At 38.1% G+C, this 24,166-nt stretch overlaps 1 protein-coding gene across 2 annotated transcripts; it reads right to left on the reverse strand.

The window, feature by feature from the left end:
- Positions 1 to 1,351: 1,351 nt before the first annotated feature.
- LOC142621943 (putative clathrin assembly protein At5g57200) lies at positions 1,352 to 9,400 on the reverse strand. 2 transcript variants are annotated; one of them, XM_075795327.1, is made up of 15 exons: positions 9,064 to 9,400; positions 8,868 to 8,937; positions 8,326 to 8,423; positions 7,877 to 8,015; positions 7,624 to 7,748; positions 7,436 to 7,528; positions 7,238 to 7,288; positions 6,606 to 6,671; positions 6,439 to 6,504; positions 6,236 to 6,280; positions 6,074 to 6,151; positions 3,124 to 3,300; positions 2,949 to 3,024; positions 2,333 to 2,448; positions 1,352 to 1,977 (listed from the first exon to the last, which is right to left on the reverse strand). In XM_075795327.1, exons 1-15 carry the CDS (start codon positions 9,151 to 9,153, stop codon positions 1,582 to 1,584), a joined length of 1,686 nt encoding a protein of 561 aa, XP_075651442.1. In that variant the 5' UTR covers positions 9,154 to 9,400; the 3' UTR covers positions 1,352 to 1,581. The 2 variants fall into 2 exon arrangements, with proteins under 2 accessions (XP_075651442.1, XP_075651441.1); XM_075795326.1 differs by having other exon boundaries at positions 6,236 to 6,316; positions 9,064 to 9,399.
- Positions 9,401 to 24,166: the final 14,766 nt, after the last annotated feature.

The raw sequence follows: 24,166 nt of genomic DNA on the forward strand, positions 1-24,166 counted from the left end.
GCTTCGTTTTTGCATAAGGAGAATGTTGTTTCTGACTTGATAGATGTTGATTCAAAATGGTGGAACTCTCAACTTATTGACCAGCTGTTCTTCACCTTTGAAGCTCAGAAAATCAAGTCCATTCCCTTGTGCTTTTCTCCCCAACCTGATGTTCTATGCTGGTCGAATTTAAGCAGTGAGCTTTACAGTCAAGACTGGGTACAAGCTGCTGTGTGACTCGGAGAATAGAGAGCTGGCTTCATCTTCAGATCCTAGGAATTCTAGTTGTTTCTGGACTGGTTTATGGCTTCTAAAAATTCCAAATAAGGTTTAAGTTTTTCCTGTGGAGAGCTTGTACTGATTCTTTGCCCACTTTGAAGAGCCTGATGAAGAGAACAAAAGTCACAACTTGTATTTGTAGCCACTACTATAACAAGGAGCCTGAAACCACACTTCATGCTTTGTGGTACTGTGAGAAGATTACCCCGGTTAGGCAGCAAGCTTTTGCGGTTTTAAATTCTGTTTTTTACTCTCTAGCCTTTTTTGCAGATCTTCTTGATTTGGTCAGCAGCTCCCATCTCAGTCCAGATTTGTTTGCAATGATTTGCTAGCTTATTTGGCAGAGAAGGAATAAAACTCGGGTATGGGAACCTGTCTTGCCCCTTGCTAATATTGCAGCAACAGCCCATGACAATCTCAGGGAGTTTCAGAGTCTTCAACTTAAACCTCATGATACATCAAGACCAAGGCGTAAGTGTGGGAACCACCAGATACCAACACCTGTAAAACTAATTTCAACGGGACCATGTTCGAAGACTTAAATGAAGAAGGCATTGGGGCATTGGTGTTGTGGTTCGAAATTCCAAGGGAGAAACGGCGGCTATGTCTGAAAAGATTATCATGCCTCCTTCCATGGTTATCCTGGAAACCATTGCAGCTAGGCGAGCTGTCCACCTTATTCCCGAGTTAGGCTTACCCAGCTCTATATTCGAAGGTGATTCTGAGGTCTCCATCAAAGCTCTACAACAGAAGAATTTTCTACATCATTCTTTTGGTCATTTGATAAAAGACATATTGTCTTCAGCTAGTTCTCTTCAGAATTATTCTTTCGCACACACTCTTAAGCACGGCAATGCTCTGGCTCATGCTTTAGCTAAGAAAGCGAGATTTTCTTTTCGGTCACAAGATTGGATGGAGTTTGTTCCACCAGATCTTTACAACTGTTATGTTTCTAAACTCTTTAAGTATTAATTAAATTGGCTGAGTTGGCTATTTTCTCAAAAAAAAAATATATATATATATTACTTAGCCAAAAATAATAAAAGAATTACAAAAACTCCAAGATCCAAGATTAACACTTTTCGGAGGCAAGAGTACAACTCAAGAAGCTGATGTGAAAACATGATAGATGATCAAAATAATACATCCATTTGCCTGGATTGAATATCAAATGATTCATCAATACAAAAATACAAACAGTCACAACTTTTTGAGTAAACAAAGAATGGGATTATCAAACTTCGCAAAAAAATTTTGAAAAAAAAAATCCCTAATACAAAGAATTAAAGAATACAATCAAACTAAGGGGAAAGAACTAAACCTCTAAATTAGAGTATGATTTCCTTGTTGTGGCATTGCACTTTGTGGATAGCCAACGAATGGATCTCCAAAGGGATTCGGTGAATCCATAGGTTGCATCTGTTGTTGAGGGTATTGAGATTGATGGTGGAAAGGTACCACCATCATGTTGTGTTGCTGTTGTGGAAACATCATTTGCTGTTGTTGGTATTGCTGCTGTTGCTGAGCCATCATTGCCATCTGCACATTGGGTGGAGGTGCTATGTTGTTGGACATTATAAATGGGTCCTGTTGTTGATCAAATGGATTTTGCATTGTCATCCCCTCATATCCATACCCAGCATTCTGCAGTTGTATTTGTCTCCTGGCTGAGTCATCTTCATACAAGCTATCAAGTAAAAGCTTGTCAAACCCACCAGCCTGAACCAAAAACCAGTAGTACTTAAGATCTTGAATGGACTAATAATGATGCTAATTTAATGGACAATCCAGTAAATGCCCAGTCCAGTCACTTCATACGGTGATCAACCCACAATTGTATCAACATCCAAACCAAAATGAAAAGGAGGCAAAAGTAATTGAGAGTAGTCAGTTAGGTTAAATTAGGACCAAACCACATTTTATCCAATCAGTATTAGTATTTACATATTTTTACTAGTCTTATTGCAATTCAGTGAAACCCTCCCTAATAAAAAAAGATTCAATTAAAGCTATATCTCAAGCAAAGAATACAAAATAATGAAGTAATAAAAGAAGAAATAATTGCTAGAAGTACCAATTTGCTTTCTCCCAAGTGGCTACCAGTGTTGGTTGGTGTGGTAACCAATGCTAGCTCCCAACCTGAAGTCCCGCCGATGTCACTCAAACCATGATTAGTTAAAGAATTATTCCCTGCATATTTCAAAAAACAGAAATAAAGGGTAGTATCATATACCAAAAAACATAAATTACAAATTAAATTGTGGGAGGGAACAACTTGAAACAAAAACCAAAATACAAAAAACAAAAACAAAAATGAAGAATTTTTCATATAAGAATTTTTCAAATAAGCAACAATTATGCTATCAATATCTTTCCCAGGAAAAGGACAATGCTAGAGGTCCACCCTTGGAGAGATATTTGAGCTAATTTAGTATGATCAACAATGAATTTCAGTTTAATTCCTCTAAAACAAGTTGCCATGTTTGTCTATTATCTTTGTGCTTCAAAGGAACATAGACCATTTTCAATCAAACCAGGTCTAGTGCACTTTTAGATGTCCTTGTCTTTTTGAAACACCAAATGAGGCCCCAAGCTCCCAATGAGTGCATTAAACAGACTATTATTACACCCTACAAGGGAGACCTAAGTCAAATATATCTCACTCTAATATCAAAAACCACACAACCTACCAGGTGACACTATCGCAAGAGCCAAAGCATTGTTTTCATCTAGTTCTGCAACTTTTGGATTTATTTCATTCAGACCCTGCACAAAAAAGGTGCAAAAATAGAGGGAAAAAAAAACGTTTTATAAATACTAAAACAACTTCAAATGAAACATGATATACATATACATACAACTTACCAGCAGGTCCCCAGTATCTTCAGTTGATATCAAAGGTGGAGGTTCCACCTCCTCTTCCTCAGGCTCGGCATCTACAAATGGTTTTCCCTCCTCAGCATTTTCCTCCTGTTTTTCACTTTCTGGAGGTTCTTCAGGTTCATCAGCTTTCACAATCATTTGTTCCGTCTCCCGATACTCCTAATATTAGAAAATACATCTTAGAAACCCAAATATAGACTCTTCCCACATATCATACATTTTATATTTGACATTAAATCATTTGTACAAGGTCATTATAAATGGAGGATGAACTAAGCTAAAAATAAAACTTTTTTTTTTCTCTTTGAAGTCCACCAATGAACAGAACTTTTGAGAAAGAATTTGGAAAACTGGGCAGATTTAAACATATTCTTATGTATTAATTATGCCAAAAAGTTGGAGATGTGAAATACTGGACCAGATAATTAAAAGTGACAAATTTCTTAGGTTGCTAATATTCAGAATCAATTTTACAATTGAACTGACTTAAAAATCCAAGCACAGAATTTGACATAGCAAAACACAGAAAGAAACACAGTAAAAAGGAATATGTTAATCACAGAAACCATTAGCAGCAACCTCAGATCTGCCCTACTCATTGCATAACGAACTAATTACTGTTGTGAAGCCTAGGAAGGTAAAATTGTATATTCTACCAAAACATTTCTCCATTAAACACGAATGCCCAAACCCATAGACCTGTAAAATGGCTTGTTCAAAGATAGTTCTTAGGATCTTCAAATAGAAACCAAGCTCTCAAATATCTTAATAAAAAAACAACAACACCAAGCCTTAGTCCTATAATTTTGGGGACGGTTATTGATTAATAGACGAATTAGAGCTGGCCACATATATTCTTTTCCACTATTCTATAATATCCAAATTTAAATGACAAGTCATTTATTATTATTAATTTAATTTTTGGTTTTCCACTACCATTTTTCGTTCTCTGAAATTGAATCAACTCACTTTTTTCCCACTAGTGCATTAATCGCTCTCCTCTAAGCATGACCAAACTATCTCAAGTGACTCTCCCTCATCTTTTCATCAATAGGGGATCACAAATGTCTAAATAAAAGCATCATGGGATGACAAGATGATTACAGATCAGATATACATAAGTTATCAGGACAATGAATTAGAATATGATATGTAAATGAAAAGCAACTACACCAAAAGAAATTTATCCTAGTGATGTAATGCCATATATTTCCACATTCTTGTTCAAAAAGGAAACCTGGAAACGATAGCCAGTTTCAGTACTTGCCAGGGGAAAAAAATGAAGGAGCACGTGTGAGGTAAAAGTCATCACTATTCACTGATGGACAACTAAAGATGATCATAAAGTATAAAGTCAAGATGTGACTTCAAAATGATATGGAAGGCTCAGCAAAACCTGAGCACCCTAGCCAGACAGTAAACTCAAGAAAGCTGTCAAAAATAATTATTGAGAGTAAAAAGAGAAGAATTCAGTTCTAAATATTTGAGCAACCTGCTCAGATAGTGCCGTATTGATCTACTTCCTGATATATAATATTTAAATTATCAAGTCCTGTGGAAGAAAAGGGCTCACATATATGAAAAGGAAACTGATAGAAAGAACCACTTGGGAGGTAGAAAGATCATCGTCAATGTCATCTATTTGCTTCACAAATAAGTTCTCCTTCCATTTTCATTAATGCATCCCTTTCCCACAACAAAGCAATGTCAATGGCCTTCAGGAGCATTAAACCTGGGCTCCTCTCATACCTTTTTTTTTTAAATATTATATTTAAGTATTACTATCAATTAAGGAAGTAAAAAAAAGTATGAATTCAAATAGAATAGAATGATAGAAAAGAATACATGTGGCTGCCCTTGTCTAGCCTGTTGAGGATCCATAACTGATCCCAAATTTTTGGAACTAGGGCTTGGTTGTTGTCGTATATGTTAGTATGAGTGCGAATAAAGGCCAAAGTGACCATGTCTATTATGTTGGTGTTTGAATGTGTAAAATCTATTAAGACTAACAGAAAGCTTGCCTGGTATTAAAGGTTTCAATAGCAGAAAACTATATACAACCAATGCAAAGTAGTAGAAATTTCAATCAGACAAGCCCAGGTATGACATCTCATAACATGTCAGCAAGAACACAGAATTGCATAATTACACCAGCATATATCACAGAAATAGATTAAGAGAAATAGCTTCAGCTTTACTCAAGCATCATAACAAAATCCAGGTGATCAGTAATGAATTGTTAGCACCTTTTAATCTTATATTTAAGACTAATTGATGCAGGACAACCTAGGCTTCCCACCTAGATTAGTCCTACCGTAGACCTTAGGCTTCCCACCTAAGGTGTTTGGATTCACCACCAAACAAACACAATGCAATCTCTGCAAATAATCTGAATAATAATAATCATAGTCTATAAAAGAAATCATCCGGAGCTTTATAGGCAGCTTCCAAGTACCACAAAGATAAGGATAAACTCTCCTAAACAATTTCAAATACTAATCTGATAATCCTAAACAATTTCAAATACTAATCCAATAATCCTAAACAAAGGATAATGATGAACAACTAATCCTAACAAAACTTAAATATCAATCCAAACTAAACAAATAACTAGGTTACAATCTGAAATTATCCACGGAAAATCTAAAATGAAATATTGAAATAACTTTTGGTTATGCTCCTGCATTATTGATGGATAGCATGATTATAAACGTCATATCTTCTCTCTAAAATAAAAAGAGGACTTTCACAATGCAAAATTTTTAAAGCAGGCTTCATATTCTGCCTTTTTGTGGTGGGATAATAAACCAAGATAGACACGTGTACATACATATATAGACAGATACATGCCCACATAACCAAAAGCATAAACACCCATGCAAGCATATACATATGTCAGAAAACCCATAACCGGATGGACACATTTTCTCACCAGTCTCTTATTCACCGAACCTGTCTGAGGTGCTTCTTTTATATATTCTTCCATTGTTGCGAGGAATGATGGAGGTGGCTGTATAGTGCAAAAAACATAGTTTTGTAAAAAAATTCCTTTAGGTACAAGGTAGATGTCATCTTTTTAAGGCAAAAAAGGAACCTGTCTCAAAGATGGAAACTGATAGTTCCTAGTAAGATCCAAACCCTTGCAACAGTCATAAAAATCAGCAAGATTTTCAATCTGTATAACAAGAAAACTAATAAACCTAAGTTCCCAATAATAAATTTCATCCACATTGAACCCAAGAAGAAATTCACCGCAATTCATATTGTCAAGAAATATATCCAAAGAACATTGTAAACCTGTTTGCCAGCTCTTTTGTAAACATTGAGCGCTTTCATAGCATCATGTCTTGACATATCAAAGAACTGCAGGAATGATAGGGGTGAGCATTGTATTATACGGAAAAATAAAAGTACATGATACAAGTGATTCAGTCCAAAAGACAATAACCATAGTGGAATCCTACCACGTCCACAAGATTTATAATCCCATCATTGATTGCACAATAAATCTTAAAGCTCTCTTTCAATACCTGCAAGAACAATGTTGTTGAAAATTTAAATACGGGCATTATAAGAACTTAAGTTTAACATAGATAATATGGTGTGAAAACAGAAAAGTAGTGCTTTTTGATTTACCAAACTGCATCACTGAAAAAAGAAATTCTTATCTAGGTATCTCTTCATTAATTTGCCAAGGACAAACTGAACAAATATCTAAGCATCTATTCAGATAATTATGACCTAAAAGAAACCTAGAATACCAAACAAGCATTGGTAATCCCCAAAGGACAGCACTTAACTACGGTCTAAGGCAAGTAGAGCTCAAAGTATTGTAAAATGATGAATTTGTTAAAAGTTAGAAGGAACTGGGAAAAGGGTGGGAGGCTGGGGGTCGGGGGGGGGGGGGGGGCAGGGAGAGACAAGACTTAACAACCAATTTTTTAAAAATTGTATATTATAACTGATAAAAGAGTACATGCACCCACAAACATGCACATGTGCACATACTTCTGCTATAAATTTTCCGCTGTAATGTTGAGAAGATACTGCAGAAAGCAATACTTGACATATATATATAGACACATATCATGCCTACCAGGGCCAAGGCATACTGTATGAGGTAATTGCTATAAGCTGCTCCTTCAGGCTGCAAAACTTAGAGCATATTAGAGAGGCCATCCTTGGACAACAAAATAGCAACTAATTCAAGGGGAAGAAGATATCAAAGGCCAAAATTACAAGTATTTGAGATTCAAAGAACCAACTGAATTAGGCAATTCATATCAAACATTACCTGGCAACCAATAAGGCGGTAAAGAAGCTGCTGCAATGCAGGCAGTTGTTCCAAAAGCTCATCACAACCCAACATCCGTGTTCTAGTAGGTACCTGTTACAATCAAAGATAACAATTTTATTCTAATCATGATGAAAGAATTTGATGGATAACCAAGATAATGATATAAAATTATCAAAAGCACATACCTTGGATGCTCCAGCTGACTTTGTGAAACGCTCTGACTCAATATCATATTTTAAGACTCTAAAACACTCAAGCCGTTCCTCTAGATACAGTGCATATGTCCGAACCCATGCAGAACAATCCCATGCTGCAAAGAGATATTTGTTCTGAGAATGAGATGTTACGGTACTAAAAATTACCAAGTGTATCCAAATCAGACTATTGAAGCAAAAACGGGGAAAAATTACAACTATAAATCCGGATAGAAGTATTCACCGAGAGGGCTCGAGTCATCTTTGAAATTGGATATTTGGAGGATGTGTCCTCTGTGTGAGTAATTTAGAAGCTCTTCTCTGAAGGTAGGATCAGCCTCTCTCAATGTTCTGTGAATGACTATCAATGTCTTTATAGCAACCTGCACGTAGTGATTACGTCCATTAAAATCAGTACTCTCTCGAGCCTTAGCACCCACAATGACCAGCTAAGACAGTTTTCCAATTCTTCCTCCTCCACAAAAATAAAATGTCTCAGTGTTCATATTATATGAATCTCTAGAAAACGCATCAATTAGGAAAATACTGTCAAAATTATTTAGATAGAAATTAAAAGAATTCCAATGATTTTAAAAAAATTGTTCAAGATGTGTTCCAAAAAAAAGGAAATAAGAAACCAAAAATTATATACAAAAATACACATGAATGAATGCAAAGAAGAAGAGGCATTACAATCCAATTTTTTGTCTTGGACAATCTCCTTGCAAGTGCATGTATACAGTATGCCACATCGGCCCTTGGACGTGATACTGATGTGGCTGAAAAAATTTCTACAATGAAGAGAAATAAGAACATAAATTAGATATTTAAATGATAATCAAAATGCTTATTGCATTAGAGTCCAACAAAAATAAAAATAAAAATTGAAGCAATGTGACACGCGGACACCAAAATTGGAGGTGGTATTTTGTGTAACGGTTGCATACATCATCCCTCTCACATGGAGGTGGATGTTGTATGCAACCACTACACAAAATAATAAATCCCCAGCTTGGTTGAGCATTGTTTCGATATAGATCTAAATCCTCAATGATACAAAACTCTTATATTCGTTACCTTTACTATGCAGATTCCGAAAAAGAACAAGAATAACACACAAATATATATATATATATATATATATATATATATATATATATATATATATATATAATAAAATTGTAGAAGTAGAAACAAATGAAATGCAATGCATAGTTTAATGAAAGAAGACATACTTCGAACATGACGGTCCTTGGGAGGGCACTCCACGTGATTGGTGGCCTTTACAATGGCAATGTCCAAATCCTTCCAACCAAGAAAACAACAACAACAACAACAACAACAAAATTATAAATTAAAATAAATAAAAAAAAGCAAGAAATAGAGAAAACAAAACATAATGGAGGTGGTGGTGTGTATGTATATAAATACCTTGAAATCGCTGTTGACCTTGGCGAGGCCAACCATGGTGCTGTCTTTGAGAGCTCCATAGGCTTTTCTAAAGCTCTGAAAGGTACCCATTTGGAATAATAATAATAATGTGTTGGTATTGCTGAAACTTGTTTATTGTTTGTGTGATCTCTCAGAGAGATCGATAGAGATTAAAAAAAAAAAAAAAACAAGAAGAAGAAGAAGGAGATGAATGTCTTTCTTTGTTTCTTCTCCGTAACCGTGTCATGCCAACAACAACGAACAACCAACGACTCTCTCTCTCTCTCCCTCCAAAATGTTCGCAACCAACGATAAACTAATATGTTAAAGGCCTATTTTCCTACTTTTCTTCTTCTTGTCTCTCCACTCTATCACCCTGCTGGAATTCATATTATTGTAACCATTATTATTTTGTTAACTTACTTAAAAATTAGTCTTTTTTTTTTTTTTTTTTTATTATATAATTATCTTATTATATTTCTCAAAAAAAAAAATCTTATTATAAATATATACATATATGAAGTTTTCTTTTTTTCTTTTTTTATAACAGATATATGAAGATTTCTTATTGTTAATGAGAGAATTCGGAGACAAACTTTTTTGAACAGAATTCCATCTCAATCTCAAAATAGATAGTACCACATTAGTTTTTTAAGGGTTCAAAATAATACAAGTAATTGTTTTTAGTCTATAATATATATATATATATACCCATTAAAATTTTTAGCATGTCATATTTGATATAGAATTTTATATACGTTCATGTTCAAATACAACCATAATAAATGCCTAAGAAGGTCCTAAACAAAAAATAAAAATAGGTTTGGCTTACCTTTAGTATATTTTTAGCTGAATATGTCATTTTGTTTTAAATATACAAAGGCAAGTAGTAGTGGGTTTTAATAATCTCTACTTTTTATTTAGTTAGTAGATGATGTAGCAGTTTCTCTTTAAAATAAAAGGAAATTCCTTTTAAAAATATACTAGAAGTAAGTTAAATCCAGTAAAAATAAAAAATCCAAGCATTTTGACTTTTGGTTGACCTTATAATATTATGTCTCATAAGCTTTTCAAGACCTTGTAATTATACATGTCATTATTTTAACATTTGATGGTGGTCTGAATTAAGTTCAATTCGTCCATGGTAGTCGTCCATGGTAGTCATCCATGATCAAACCGCATCCAAAACAATTCATAGGAAAGGGAACCCAACAAAAGTATCATGGATATGAATAGGATCCATCCATAAATATCATGATCGTCCAAAGCAACCTAGTCGTCCATGTCACATAGGAGCATGGACAACCAAGTGACACTTAATAAATTTCAAAGGATTTTTTTTTCTGCAAACACTAAGCAATTGGACTACGATCTATCATTCCAGAATGTAGGGAGGATTCCCTAAAATCCACTCCACTTTCTCCACTAATTATACACATCTTCCATGATGGTAATGGATTCGAACAAGTAGACCCACTAAAAACTCCCAAAGGAATATAACTCCATCAGCCCAAGGTACGTTTTACTATTCACATATTCACTATCTTTATGTTTTAGAGAGAAAATTAACTTAACCATCGAAAAGTCCTTGGCCGGTTCACACCAGTCACCCTTGACAGTCTTTCTCTTTCTTCTCAAGTCATCGAAACGTCATTGTAACCTGGAGCACTCAGTCTATTGATTTTCGTGCATCATCAGTTGGTGCCGTCTATGGGAAATACAAGCAAAGTTGTGAAGTGTTAACCATCTTGCTTTCCAAGAAAAAAGGTTGCATGGTTCGGACTAAGTCGATGGCCACAAGTCCAGAACACCAAGTGGGTGGAAATGCTTCTAGTCATCTCAACCACACATCGCCACTAATGACGGCTCTACTACTAGCATCTGTCCAACATCAACTACAGTCTATGGTAGCTGCCATGGTAGACTTAACGCACCAAAACCAAGCAAGTGACGTCACCAGCGACAAATGGAAGGTCTTAGGCAGAATTTAGAGGCTGGAGAAGTGGACAACAATGCTGAGGGTGGAGAGCAGTCAAAAGGCACTGTCACACAAAGGGTGCCACATCTGGAGAAGGAGATGGATCAGATGAAAAAGGCCATGGAAGAGATGTGAGACTCCATGAGAAGGACCAACCATGTGGATGATCTTGTCCACAGAAGGGATTCTCCTTTCATTGCGTCTATCACTAGTCACCCTTTGCCCATCCAAGTTCAAAATGCCTACCCTAAACTCATATTGGGACCTCTCCAAATTGGCTAAACAAAGTGCAGGAGCCCTTTCAAGTTTACCATGCTCCTATTGGGACCCTTGGAACGATAAGTCAGGTAGCTCTTGGAATTTTCCCCACCAAACCCGCCTACACCTTGTCTAATAATTAACTCTTTTTCAATTCCAACTGGTCAATTGCAATTTTGGCCCTAGGGAATGCAAGAATCACTTGACGGCTATGCGAACAATAATTAAAATGGGGATGAACAAATTCTTGTATTTACCACCATATATTTTGTGAAGAGGAAAAAAAAAAAAAAAGAGGTTGATTTATGGACTATGGAATAATAGACTTGTCACAAGTCATGACTATGGCATTGTTTTTGCCTTTTATTGTTGCTATTGTATAATCAATCAATGCGTAAGTTGTTGGATTTTTATGTTTTAGTTAATCTTGTGTTGATGAATATGTAGTGTATAAAATTTTGTTCAGCAAATAAGATAATTGTGAATGAGTTCTGTAATTAGCCTTCTGAGTCCTATTGCATTTTAAATTTTTATACAGTCTAAATGTTGTTCTTTATGTATGAATATAATTGAAGAAAGTTCAAAAATTGAGGATGAATTAAAAAGATGAATTATATTAAAGTGTCCACATGACTTTTATTCTCTTGAAAACAAGGATTACATATCAAGAGTCTTCCATAAATGCCGAGACAGTTTTACAATCAAAATTTGATCCAAGAGAATAGAGAAGAGCCGAACATGATCCCATTATGAACAAAATTTTATTAAATTGTAGTCTTTGATTACAAAGCCATAAAATTTTATCAAATTTAGTGGTGCTTAAGCTATTATTCTACATTTCAAAGTTTGTAAGTATTTTAGTTATTTTGAACGTTTTCGGGATGTTTACATTATTCTTAGTGTTTTAGGGTTATTTTGTAGGGGTGTCAATTTGGGTTAGCATGTCGGGTTCGTGTGGTGTCGAGGTAGGGGTACTCGACTAAATAGCTTAACCCTAACCCAACCCATTTAATAATTGTGTCATGATCCTTTAACCCTAACTCGACCTATTAATGAGGTGGGTTGACCTAACCCAACCCACTTAACACGCTTAATAAACAGGTCGTGTTGGGTTGACAAAAATGTGACATAACCCATTTCAACCTACTTAATATTAAATATAATATCCATCTAGAAATAAATATTCTTTACATCCCAAAAATAAATAATATCCATCTAGAAATATAATATCCACCTACATACACTTCAAGTCTTCAACCCACATTCAAAATAATATGGTTCAATTTCTAATTATACTAAGGTACGTAAAATTTGTAAAGTTCCAATTTCCAATTATACTCGTAAGTTTTTTGCAATTACTCACTTTTCATTTTAAGTTTAAAATATAGGCTGGATATAAAAGGTATTTGACAAATGTAAAATAAAATGAATATTTGTTTGTGATACAAGTTAAACAAGTTGTGTTAAATGGGTCATTTTAGGTTGACACAAATAAAATGGTGTGTTAACTGTAGGTCATACGAGTTGACCCTCTTATGACCCGTTTCTTATCAGATTGCTTTCAGGTCAACCCGTTTATGACTCAAACTTGCTAAGGCCCAACCCTAACCTAACCTGCAAAAACCTGTTTTAGGTTCATGTCATGTTCACGGGTTGGGTCGAACATTAACACCCCTATTATTTTGTTCATTTTTAGTGTTTTTTTAATTTATTACTTTTGAAAGTTTAAAAGTGTATTTTAGTCATTTTTGAAACTTCAAGGGTTTATGGGTATCTTGGTTAGTTCAAGGTTTCAAGGACAGTTTTGTCATTTTTTCAGTCATTTTATATGCTCATGAGAGAATTTCAATCATTGACCTCCATGGGTTTGTGGGATTTTTTTGCGTAAATTAACTAACCTCAATGGGTTTGTGAGACTTTTTTGTATGAATTTGGAAACCAAAAAAAAAAAAAGGCTAGTGTTTTGGTGTGGTGTTGTACATATGTAGTAGTAGTCCGGTTTGCAACTCTCCTTTAGGTCTATACATTTGGTAGATTTATTTTTTAAATTACAAATGTCAAAATCTGCCAACACCCCTCCAGGATCCTAAAATCCCGCTGTGAAGCTCGCCTCAGGAAAGCGATCAAAAAGCCGTAAGTGATGGACCCCTAGTCATATCTCCCAACATCGGAGACTGCTCTCATGGCCCACAACAACTGGTAAGATAGCACTGATTGGTTGTTGCCAAAGAGGCAACTACTGAGGAAATACATAAAGAATCACGGAGATGAATGTCAGTCGAGGCTATATCCTAGGGGATGCTACCCTACAGCCACTTAGTATAGATTTGTGGCAATGCGGTAGGCCTAAAGTATGCTCTCGTGTCCTCAGTCAGGGGGAAAGGGATGCCCAAGAGCTCACAAGCTATCTCAAAGCTCATGTCATCAATTGGCATCGGGTACCCACCGAATCTAATGACCAGGATGGCCGTCCAGTCAAAAGGGAGAATAGTATATACCCGCAGCTCAGATGAAAAGTGCTTGTCTCGACATGAAACCGCCACACCAAAGCCTCCCCAATCCTATGCCTCATGGTGTACAGGGGGATCCTCAAAAAATCCTCGAACCCCTGCTCTCCCAAGAAATCTGCATAGCACCAATGTCCAAAGGTTGTGGTTTTGTCAAAAGCTCTAAAGGCTAATCTCTCATTGATCCCTAGTGGAGTTGCCATTTTGTCAACACTTGGCCTCGATAACTAAAAAACCGTTGGGCCTTCGTTCAACCACCTGTCGTGGCAACGCTCCCACGTGTGCGGGGCTAGTTAAAGGCCTCTCTCAATAATGGTGTGGTTTGCACGGAGCTTCGAGTGCTCTCTCTCTCGAGGGAGGAAGGTAGGTCTACCTTTGGAGGTGTGGCAAGAATGTTAGCCAAATTTTAGGTGATTACCAAAGGTAAGTGAAGTCGCCACCAATCATTCGGTTTTTCTAAGGTGTGATTGGTCACCTGTTTCTAGTTGATTTTATTATCAATCCTAGGCTAAGAAAAATGACATTTTTCCTAATCTAATGTGGATGGCAAAAAATCTTGATTCTTGAGTCCGGAAGTTTGATTATGTGTGGGGAAGGTGTTAGGCACCCCACAACGCCTGTCCAAGGACAGTTCTTTGTTTTGATAAAACCTTAATTTAAATAAGAGATTGGCAGTAAAAAACATGATTTTGGCATTGGCTTTTAGGGCTTTGCATGCTTGCAGGGCTTTGAGGTTTGGCTTTTGAGTGGGTGTGGTCCCAATCTATGCTTTCCTAAGGCATTTAGGCAAAGTACAAGATTTCCACGGTGAAAATCCAGTGACATGTCACCTTACTTTCGCAACGAAAATTAGGCGTTGCTTTGCCTTAGGTGACATGGACTGTGACAATCACACTAGAAGGGATGAGCAAGTATATATGTACATACATCATGTACAATGCAAGCACACAAAGTAGGAAAGTAAATGCCTACATCCCTAAAGCATGGCCCAAAATATAGGTGTAGGAAAGTAAACAGGGGTCGCTATACTCTAAAGATGAGGATGAATGGTACATGACATGATATACCTAATACAACCCATCTAAGAGAGAAATGAGGGAGGAAGGAAGGGGGTTTAAAAGAGTACTTAATCAAATGGGAGAGTCTAGACCCCTAAATCTACTGAATATAGCCGCTTGGCTTATATCCACATGCTCGCATCCTCACCCTTTTTGCTTGCACTTGGGAGATAGTGCCCTTAGCTCCATGCGTCCTCGCTCCATGTGTGTACATGCAAAGGCAAAGACAAGAAACCAAAAGACAACCAATGGAAGGAAAAGATGCAAAGAGCATATGAAAGAGGCATAAAACAGATAAGCATGATAGATATGGCAAGCAAAGAAACGAGAAATCAAGCAAACAAGCGAGAAGGCAAATGAGCAAGAAAGCAAACAAAAGGTAGTGTCCGCAAAGGACAACTGTAGGTTTGGATCGAATGTCCATAACTTCATTGTGTGGAAGCATCGACGACATACTAGCAAGCAATACTCTTGCATGGACATGTGAGCAAGTGTGTAAAGATGCATAAAAAGTCAATGAGTGGTGCGAACAGACATGGTAAGCATAGCATCGCACGAAGCAGAAAGGGAAGGGTATGTATGAAGCAACCTAGCATCTGGAGATGCTTCCCAAATGGTCACATCCAAACAAGGCCTCATGGGCATCAGATGTAACCAAACAAGATCAAGCCCGCGGAGGGCATCAAGCATGACAGCCTAGAACAAGAGAGGCTAGCACAAGCATAAAGCATAGAAGCAAGCAAGCATAGACATGCAAATAAGATGATCCAAACCCTTTGATGTGGGCCTTGGTGTATGGACGATGACAAAGATCATAGGGTCTAGATCGGGCTCTAACCATTAGGCCAAAACACAAGAAAATGCGATAAAATGAACAAAAGGGCTACAATAGCACATGGTGTGACAAAGAAGGTCTAGGCCTAAGCACATAAACATGGCATGAAGCACACAAGCACATAGATGATGGCATAAAGCATGTTGTTTACATCTAAGCAAGCCATAGCTAGAGACATAATATCAAGCATGTGAGCATGTAGACCCAAACATCTGTACATGGGAAAGAAAAGCTCCAAGCATCAAAAGCATGGAATAAAGCATAAAACATGTAGAAGAAGCAACTAACACGTGAAGAAACATGGAAGCATATGGAAATAAGCTAAAAAGCATGCTAAAATCAAGATAAAGCAAGAATCATGCTAAATAAAGCAATAAATCATGTTATTAAGGCAAAAAGAGCAAGATAAATGCCAGAAAAAGATTTATAAAGTTAGGGGTATGGATAGTAGCTAAAAAGCTACATCCACACCCCTAAACCCTAAATCTAAGGTATAGAACCAAGGAAAAGAAGATTGGGTATAAGGATAATACCTTGTATTTTTGGTGAAGAGAAGAATCAAGAGGCTTTGATTTGTTTTGTGATTGTTTTTGTGTGTAAAAATGTGTTTGGAAGAGAGGGGAAATTTGTAGAAAATGTCCAGGTAGAGAGCAGGACCCAGGAAAGTCTCTTTTTTTTTTTTAGTCTGGAGGTGCCTGGGGCCTTTTATAGCCTCGACGCGCTTTAAGAGGTGGCTCACCTTGTAGTGCCGTCGACGGCCCTTCAAGACCCGCCACTTATGAATCTCCTTTAATGGGGTTGATCTTGACATGTTTGGAAATATCTTGACTTCCAATTTCTAAAAAGTATGGAACTCAAATATCTAACGGTCGGATCAAAAGTTATGGCTCTAGGAAGTTAGCGGTGCATCGATTGGTAAGTTACCGATTTTTGTGATATCTTGACTGTTATAACTCCAATTTTGACCTATAAGTAGTCATTTGAATGAGAATTTGATAATCTTCGCAATGGCATTGGGCTCAACCCGTTCTAGTAATTGGATTAAAATTAGGGTTTTTGGGGCCCACTAAAAGTCAACTCCAGGTCAAACGTGCCAAAAATCTCCGAGAAGCTCGGGTTTGATGAAAAACTATGAAAAGTGATATTTTGAGGGGATTTTGACCTTACTTGACTGTTGGCCAACCTAGGGTTGACTGGGGGCGTTTTGGTCATTTTGGCTGAAAGAGGCACTTTGAGTGCTCTAGTGTCCGAACGGGTTGCGCCATGTCATTCGATATATTCTTGTGGCCCTATAGAGAGAAGATGATATTTTTTGATTTTTTGGGGTCTGGCATGCAAATCAAGGGTGGACAAAATATGGTATCAACAGCTGCCCCTTCTTTATCTGACTTCTCGAGTGCAATGAGAAGGGTCGGATAAAGAACATGATTTCAAATTTTGTCGCCCCCAAATTACGTGCAGAGGCTACTCATAATCAAGACCGGTTTTTACCTGGCTGGACCGACCTGCTATAGCTGCTTCTAAAATATTTTCTGGACTTGTCTCTAAGCTCTAGGGAAGGAAAAGGATTTTCTTTTTTTGGAAGTTTGAGCGAGTCAACTGGTCAACGTTGACTTGGTCAATGTTGACCAGCGGCCCTTTTGGGTGCGCCTAGTTGACTCGGCAGCCCAAGAAGGTGAACTGGGCAGCCCAGGTTCTATAAAAGCCCCTTTTGGCTCATTTTGACCTTATTTCACTCTTTCCTTTGACTTTTTACTTCTGCAAAATTCTCCGAAGCGACTACAAACTTAGCAGGTCCAGCTTTTTAGCTCTAGTTTGTTGCTGCAACCTTTTCAGCACTTGAGCCACTAGGGATGCATGCTAGTGTTTATTTTATTTTTGGTATTTTCATAAGCATATATATTTTTTGCCATGATTTATGCCATGCTATTTTAGAAAAATGCATATATATTTTTTTGCTTTTTGTCTGTGTTATATGGGTATGCAAATATGCGGAAACTCAAATGCTAAAAATAAAATACGGGACATAGGTAAGGGGACTTACCTAGTAGTCAGGAATAGTGGAAATGGTGAGACGTACGGCACGACATCTAGTTAGCCTCGGAATAGGATTAGACAAAGAGAATTGTGTGATAGTGAGCATACGGCACAACCGCTAGTTAACCCACGGTAAATTAGGAACCTAGAAACTTCTCAGTAACTTGATAGCTGTGATGGCGAGGCGTATGGCACAGCCACTAGTTAACCTCAAGATAGGATGTGAGCATACAGCACGGCCGCTAGTTAACCCACTGTAGATCAGGAACTCAGAAACTCTTAGGAACTTGATAACTGTGGTGGCGAGGCATATAGTATGACCGCTAGTTAATCTCAAGATGGGATGTGAGCATACGACACGACCGCTAGTTAACCCACTGTAGAGACATATGGCATGGCTACTAGATAGCCTCCAAATAAGATGCGAGCATACGGCACGACCGCTCGTTAACCCACTGTAGGATGTGAGCATACGACACGGCCATTAGTTAACCCACTGTAAAGACTCTTGTAAGAATCTGTTTTCTTGTGAGAACATATGCTTGACTCAAACCTGCACAACAGGCTTAGGAAACAGTGTTAGTTTATAGGCATTGCTGTTTATTTCATGGGCTTACCACTTGTGTATGAATTTCTGGTTGTTTTGTAGATTATACCTCAAAGGGTGAGTTCTAGAAGAGACCGGAGGAAGGCCCCCGTTTATGCTACGTCCCATGGGGACTCTTCTTCTAATGATGAGACTGTTTCCGCTAGTGAGTAGGCGGCTCGAGTTCTGCAAAGCCATTTTGACCGCGGGGGTGACGACATCTGTAGACACTCAATTTTGCACCCATGATTTAATCAAGGAAGATGACTAGAGTGACCATTCATATACCCAAAATTCATGATTGCATTACATGCATTAATTCATTCATTGTAAAAATGATCTTGAGATTCTAACAGTCACGACGGTATGCCCAGTTTCCAAATCGGACTGTCGGATTGAAAGATATTGCATGATTAAGTTTGCACGGTTAGGATTCATTGTGTTTAGGTAGAATCAACCACACATGATTCATTTAAATTAATTTTGATTGTCTAGACAATTAAAATTAATTAAATAATTTTGTGATTGGTTGTTAGTGAGTGTCAAAAATGGGTTTGCTTGCATAGGAATAAAGGGGATAATCAGATAACACTAAAATTAAGGATAATCAAGACTTTTTGGAGTACTTATCTACAAGATAATACTTGTTGAAAAGACCTGAATTATCAGAAAAATAGTTTAATTTTTAGAATTTGGCTTAAAAATGCATCTAAGTGCAAATCCCGGCTCAAAAAATCTAATAAAAGGAGTCTAAAATGGACTAGAACTCAAAAGCGTGTCTGGCACCCAAAAGTGTCATTCGGCACTTTTGGAGTGCAGATTGGCACAAACTCGAGCGTCGGCCCGAGAGCACTTGAATTATGTTAAAACACATCCTTTTCAATTTTTTTGGGATAAAGATGCATCCCAGTTTGTATTTTGATCATTTAGTTATTTTTTTGAGCACCACATCCTTTTCTTTGTTTTCTTTTATTTTGATGATGCACGATGTAGATATTCTTTTAGTTTCAATTTCTAATGTTCATGCCATGTGTTGTTAATATTTTTGTTGAAATATGTTCTTAATGCTTTTGTTTCATGATTTAGGGGATGTTTGGTACCACAACTTAAACAACAGTTTTCAGTTTTTAAATAGTATTACACATTTTTTCACACACTTTTTTACCCACACGTATTTTCCAAAAAAAATACAAACAACGTTACTAGAACAATATTACCAAACGAGCCCTTACCTTTTGAGTTTCAAAAATCTGCACATTACCACATTTTTTTTTAAACCAAAACCTAATCCGTATCTTCCTTAGATGCAGATTTGAATTTTTTTCTAGCATAAAAACAGATTTGTATCTTCCTTAGATGTAGATCTGAATTTTTTTCTAATATAAAAAACAGATTTGTATCTTCCTTAGATGCAAATCTGAATTTTTTTCTAACATAAAAACTTATTTGTATCTTCCTTAGATGCAAATCTAAATTTTTTCTAACATCAAAACTGATCTGTATTTTCCTTAGATGAAGATCTGAATTTTTTTCTAATACAAAAACTTATTTGTGTCTTCCTTAGATACAGATCTAAATTTTTTTTTTTAAACATAGCAGATTTTGAAATAAAAAAGAAAGTCATAAGTAGTGATGTTTTGTTTGTCTTGTTTGGTGCAAGTAGCATAGGTTTATTTCATAAGTTTAGTCTTCTTCTAAAAAATCCTTTTTTTATTTCACATAAAAAAACATTTCTGCTTTTTTATTCTCTACAACTCTTGATTTTTTTTTTACTTATAAAACAAATCTGATTTTTTGTTACAAACCAATTTTTTATTATCCACATAAACATATCTGAATTTTTTTTAATTAAAAAGAGGATGCATTCATGAAGTAGATTTATGTGATTTAGTTTAGGTTTAAGTTTGTTATGTACGTAACATATCATTCATATCATGCATAAAGGGGTACACTGGTCATAAGAGTCTAGAAGACTAGACTCTGTCTGGGCGGAATGGGTGCCTAACACCTTCCCATTCCGCAACCTAGCCTCCGAATTTAGTTTTTTGGATAGGTAGACCTAGGCTTTATCTTTGTTTTTATTTTTTGGTAGATTGTAACTAGGACCCAAAGTCATGTAATACTCAATTAATCAAATTTGTACTTTTCTTATTCAATTAATGATAATGGAACATTTTAGACATGTAAAATTGTATTTTATTTTTCTTATTTTTTAGTATAAAAAAATAAGTGGTGACTCCACACCACTTACCCAAAAAGAAAAGTGTCTAAAAAAGCACCTGAATCTCTTTTTTTAGAGCACCTCAGTTTTGCGGTCTCTTACAACATCAGGCCCACCGGCGAGATTCCCATGGAGACTCGATCCAGGAGACAGCGTTCAGCTGAGACAATTAATGCTTCCTCTGAGTCTTGCACTATTTCTACTGGGACTTCCTCATGGCGTATGACGATTATGGAGAGGGGGGCATGAGTGGAGCGACGATGGCCGTGGATCTCTAATTTGACCGAAAGGCCGAATTGTCAAGCGAGGAGGAGATCGATCCAGATCCAGGCACCTGGAGGCACATTTTAAGGCTGAGATTCCTACCACATCAGGCCAGGGCCGATGTTACACTAGAGAAGTGGATGACAGTATCAGGGGCACTCACCTTTAGCGGGGCTGAAGGGGCATCTTTTCGCTTAGGCGCAGAAGGGGCAGGTATGTTATCTTCATTTTTCGTCATCTAGATTCCTGTTAAATGCATGTGCTAACGGGTAGCTTTTGGTTCTGAATGCAGGGGCCCAACAGGCGCTATGCGAATTTCTTGAGAACGCACGGGTTTGAGGATTTTTTTAGGATCCCTCCATATACCATGAGGCACGGGATTGGGGAGGCTTTGGTGCGGCGGTTTCATGCCAAGACAGGCACCTTTCATTTGAGTTGCGGGGACTATACTATTCTCCCTCTTGAATGGACTGCCATCCTAGGCATTAGATTCGATGGATACCCGATTCTGACTGATGCCATGAGCTTCGAGATGGCTTGCAAGCTCTTGGGGATTCCTCTCTCACTAACGAAGGGCACGAGAGCATATTTTAGGCCTACCGCATCACCACAAATTCGTACTGAGTGGCTGTAGGGTAGCATCCCCTAAAGTGTAGCACCGACTAACATCCACCTTTGCCGGTTCTTCATGTATTCCTCGGTAGTCGCTTTTTTGGTAACAAAATGATCATTATTGACCTGCCAGCTACTGTGGGCTCTGAGAGCAGTTTCAGATGTTGGGAGTTATGACTAGGGGTCCGTTACTTATTGCTTCTTCATAGCCTTTTTGAGGCGAGCTTCATAGCGGGATTTCAAGAGCTTGGAGGGGTGTTGGCAGATCTTGACATGGTGGGCCCATGAGTATATTCCAGCCTTGCGACCATGGTTCACGGGTTTGTCTGCGACCATTTATCCTTGAGCTTATGCTTGGTATCTCTACACTATTACTAGAGTTGTCCTGGTACAGCCGGTTACTATCACTGCGGCCTTAAATTGTGTCACCTGGGGTGAGATAGTGGTTCGTCCTTATTATGTCTCACTGTTGGGGAGACCGGAGCTTACTGTTTCCATGGGCCAGTCGAGAGTACGACGCTGGTTTTAGGCCCTATTAAGTTGGGAGTTCTTCTTAGCTGAGAGGACCTTCCATCAGGTCATGCTGGGTTTTGGAGTACCTAAGGATCCACCTCCTATTTGTTTGTCATTTAAGTCCATCGTTATGGACGATCTGGATTATGCGACGGGTTCCTTCGATGCATATGTGGATACTAGGATAGACTATGCCACTTGGTTTGCAGCGTCCTCTGTGGGACCTATTATAGGAGATGTCCTTGTGAGTAGGGGCAAAGTGCTAGGAGGCATCGCTCATGCCTAGGTAACTTTTGGAGCTGAGTGGAGATTGCGGGCCAAGACTATGCAGGCCAGGGTGACAGAGCTTGAGACTGCTGTTGTTGCTGCTATGGAGGCGCATATACAGGAGGAGATTGCTCAAGCGTTAGGTCGAGAAAGGGAGCTTTGGCAGAGGGATAGAGAGGCTCGTGTTGCTGCCGCAGACAGAGAGAGGACCCAGCTTCAGGCGAGCTAGCCATACTTCACGGCTATACCATGGCTTTGATAGGAGAGTTGCGGGTGGCTTGTGGCCATATTCCGCCTCCCTCTGCCTCACATTCCAAGCTGAGGGCCCATTATTCCTCCATATGAGCCGGGGTATATACTAGTTCCTCCGGGCTCCGCAGGCGATTGAGGTCCCTATGCTCAGACTTAGGGGCCTTGATAGGATCCAGGATACATTCCAAGTGCTTTAGGTGGACCCAGCCCTTTTACTGTTGACGATGATAATGATGATGATTCCGACTGGTTTATCAGTGACTCCTTTAGAGATGATGATTCCCAATAAGGTTAGCTTCTTGTTGTAGCATGATGTAGCCCCTACGTGGGCATGTTTGTACCTTCCATGTATTTTGTAGACATTGCCCCATGATGGGCCTGCTATATATGTATATTATGCTTTGCCTTTTGATAGGCTTGGACATGCGTGTATTATATTGCCCCACGGTGGGCTTGATGTATGATATTATCTCTTTGCTTCATGATATATGTATAAAACAATGCCTCTTGTTAGGACTTACATGAATGATTCTGGAAACTGCCTTTAAGAGGGCAGATGTATGACTTTAGAAAAACTGCCTTTGAGAGGGCTGTTGATATATGTGAAAAACAATGCCTCTGATTAGGACTTACATGCATAGTTCTAGGAAATCGCCTTTGAGAGGGTTGTTGATGTATATGAAAGACAATGCCTTTGGTTAGGACTTATACGTATAACTCTAGATAAATCGCATTTAAGAAGGCTGTAGACATATGTGAGAAGCAATGCCTTTTGGTAGGGCTTACATGCATAACTCTAGGGAATCGCCTTATAGAGGGCTGCTGATGTACAGTAGCTTTATGGTTTTATCCCTAAATCTTGACAATGATCGCCCCACTGGAGGAGAGAGAGAATGGAGGGATCGAATGAAATAAACTGCCCCAGCTTAGGGTTTTATGCAACTCTTGACATTAGGGAAATATCCTCAGCAGGACAGACCCGTTCTTGCATAGTGGACAAGGTAGAGAGAACCGCGCAAAATAAAACTGCCCTAGTTTAGGATTTTGCGGGGTTTGAAGCCCGCAGACTGGCTGAAAATGACCTTGACTTCATAGGCCATACCGAATGCTAGTAATGAATGTGGACATTTTGAAAAAGGTCTCCTTAAACACACCATGAGGCGGTATGCACTAATCTCTCTTGTTATTGCCCAGGTGGGCTAATAATTCAAAAATAGGCTTCTTGGGGCAACATCATGAGAAACAACTCCCTCTGTCCTCCAAATAAGCTAAAAAAGTTGCCAGATGGCTGAGAATAGGTTCTAGTGTCCTTCTGTTGTGAGCTCTGATTACTAGGTTGAACCGACCCTGAACAAGGTGAACCAGGGTTAGAAAAATGAGGTTCAAGATGTTTGGAAGTGCAGAATGAGACGCACAAAGATAAACTACCCCAGCATAGGATTTGTGCAGTCTCGGTTGCATGAGAGAGAATTTTTGACAATCCGGTTCACTGCCGGGCTGACCACATACTATGGCGGGTGCTAAAACGAGGGAATCATTACCCCAAGGCAGTAAAAAACATCCCAAATAGAGGGGTAGCGGTTAGAACACAGTCGGGTTTGTGCCTGGGGGGTTGAAAAACCCTGGCACGTGTCCCAAGGGCCGACGGCCCTTGTAGGTACGCCGGCGGTCCTATAAGGTGCGCCGCCTTGGTTTTCATGCATAAAAGGCTGGGT

Source organism: Castanea sativa, chromosome 1 (genome assembly GCF_040712315.1).
Source record: "Castanea sativa cultivar Marrone di Chiusa Pesio chromosome 1, ASM4071231v1".
Taxonomy (NCBI): domain Eukaryota; kingdom Viridiplantae; phylum Streptophyta; class Magnoliopsida; order Fagales; family Fagaceae; genus Castanea; species Castanea sativa.

What these genes read in the sequence shown, in the direction of transcription:
- LOC142621943 (XM_075795326.1), bottom strand. Translation starts at nt 9,153, where the DNA reads ATGGGTACCTTTCAGAGCTTTAGAAAAGCCTATGGAGCTCTCAAAGAC. An exon ending in AGTCAGCTGGAGCATCCAAG is followed by an intron (nt 7,529 to 7,623) that starts GTATGTGCTTTT and finishes TGATTGTAACAG; the next exon opens with GTACCTACTAGAACACGGAT. An exon ending in ACAAAAGAGCTGGCAAACAG is followed by an intron (nt 6,317 to 6,438) that starts GTTTACAATGTT and finishes CTTGTTATACAG; the next exon opens with ATTGAAAATCTTGCTGATTT.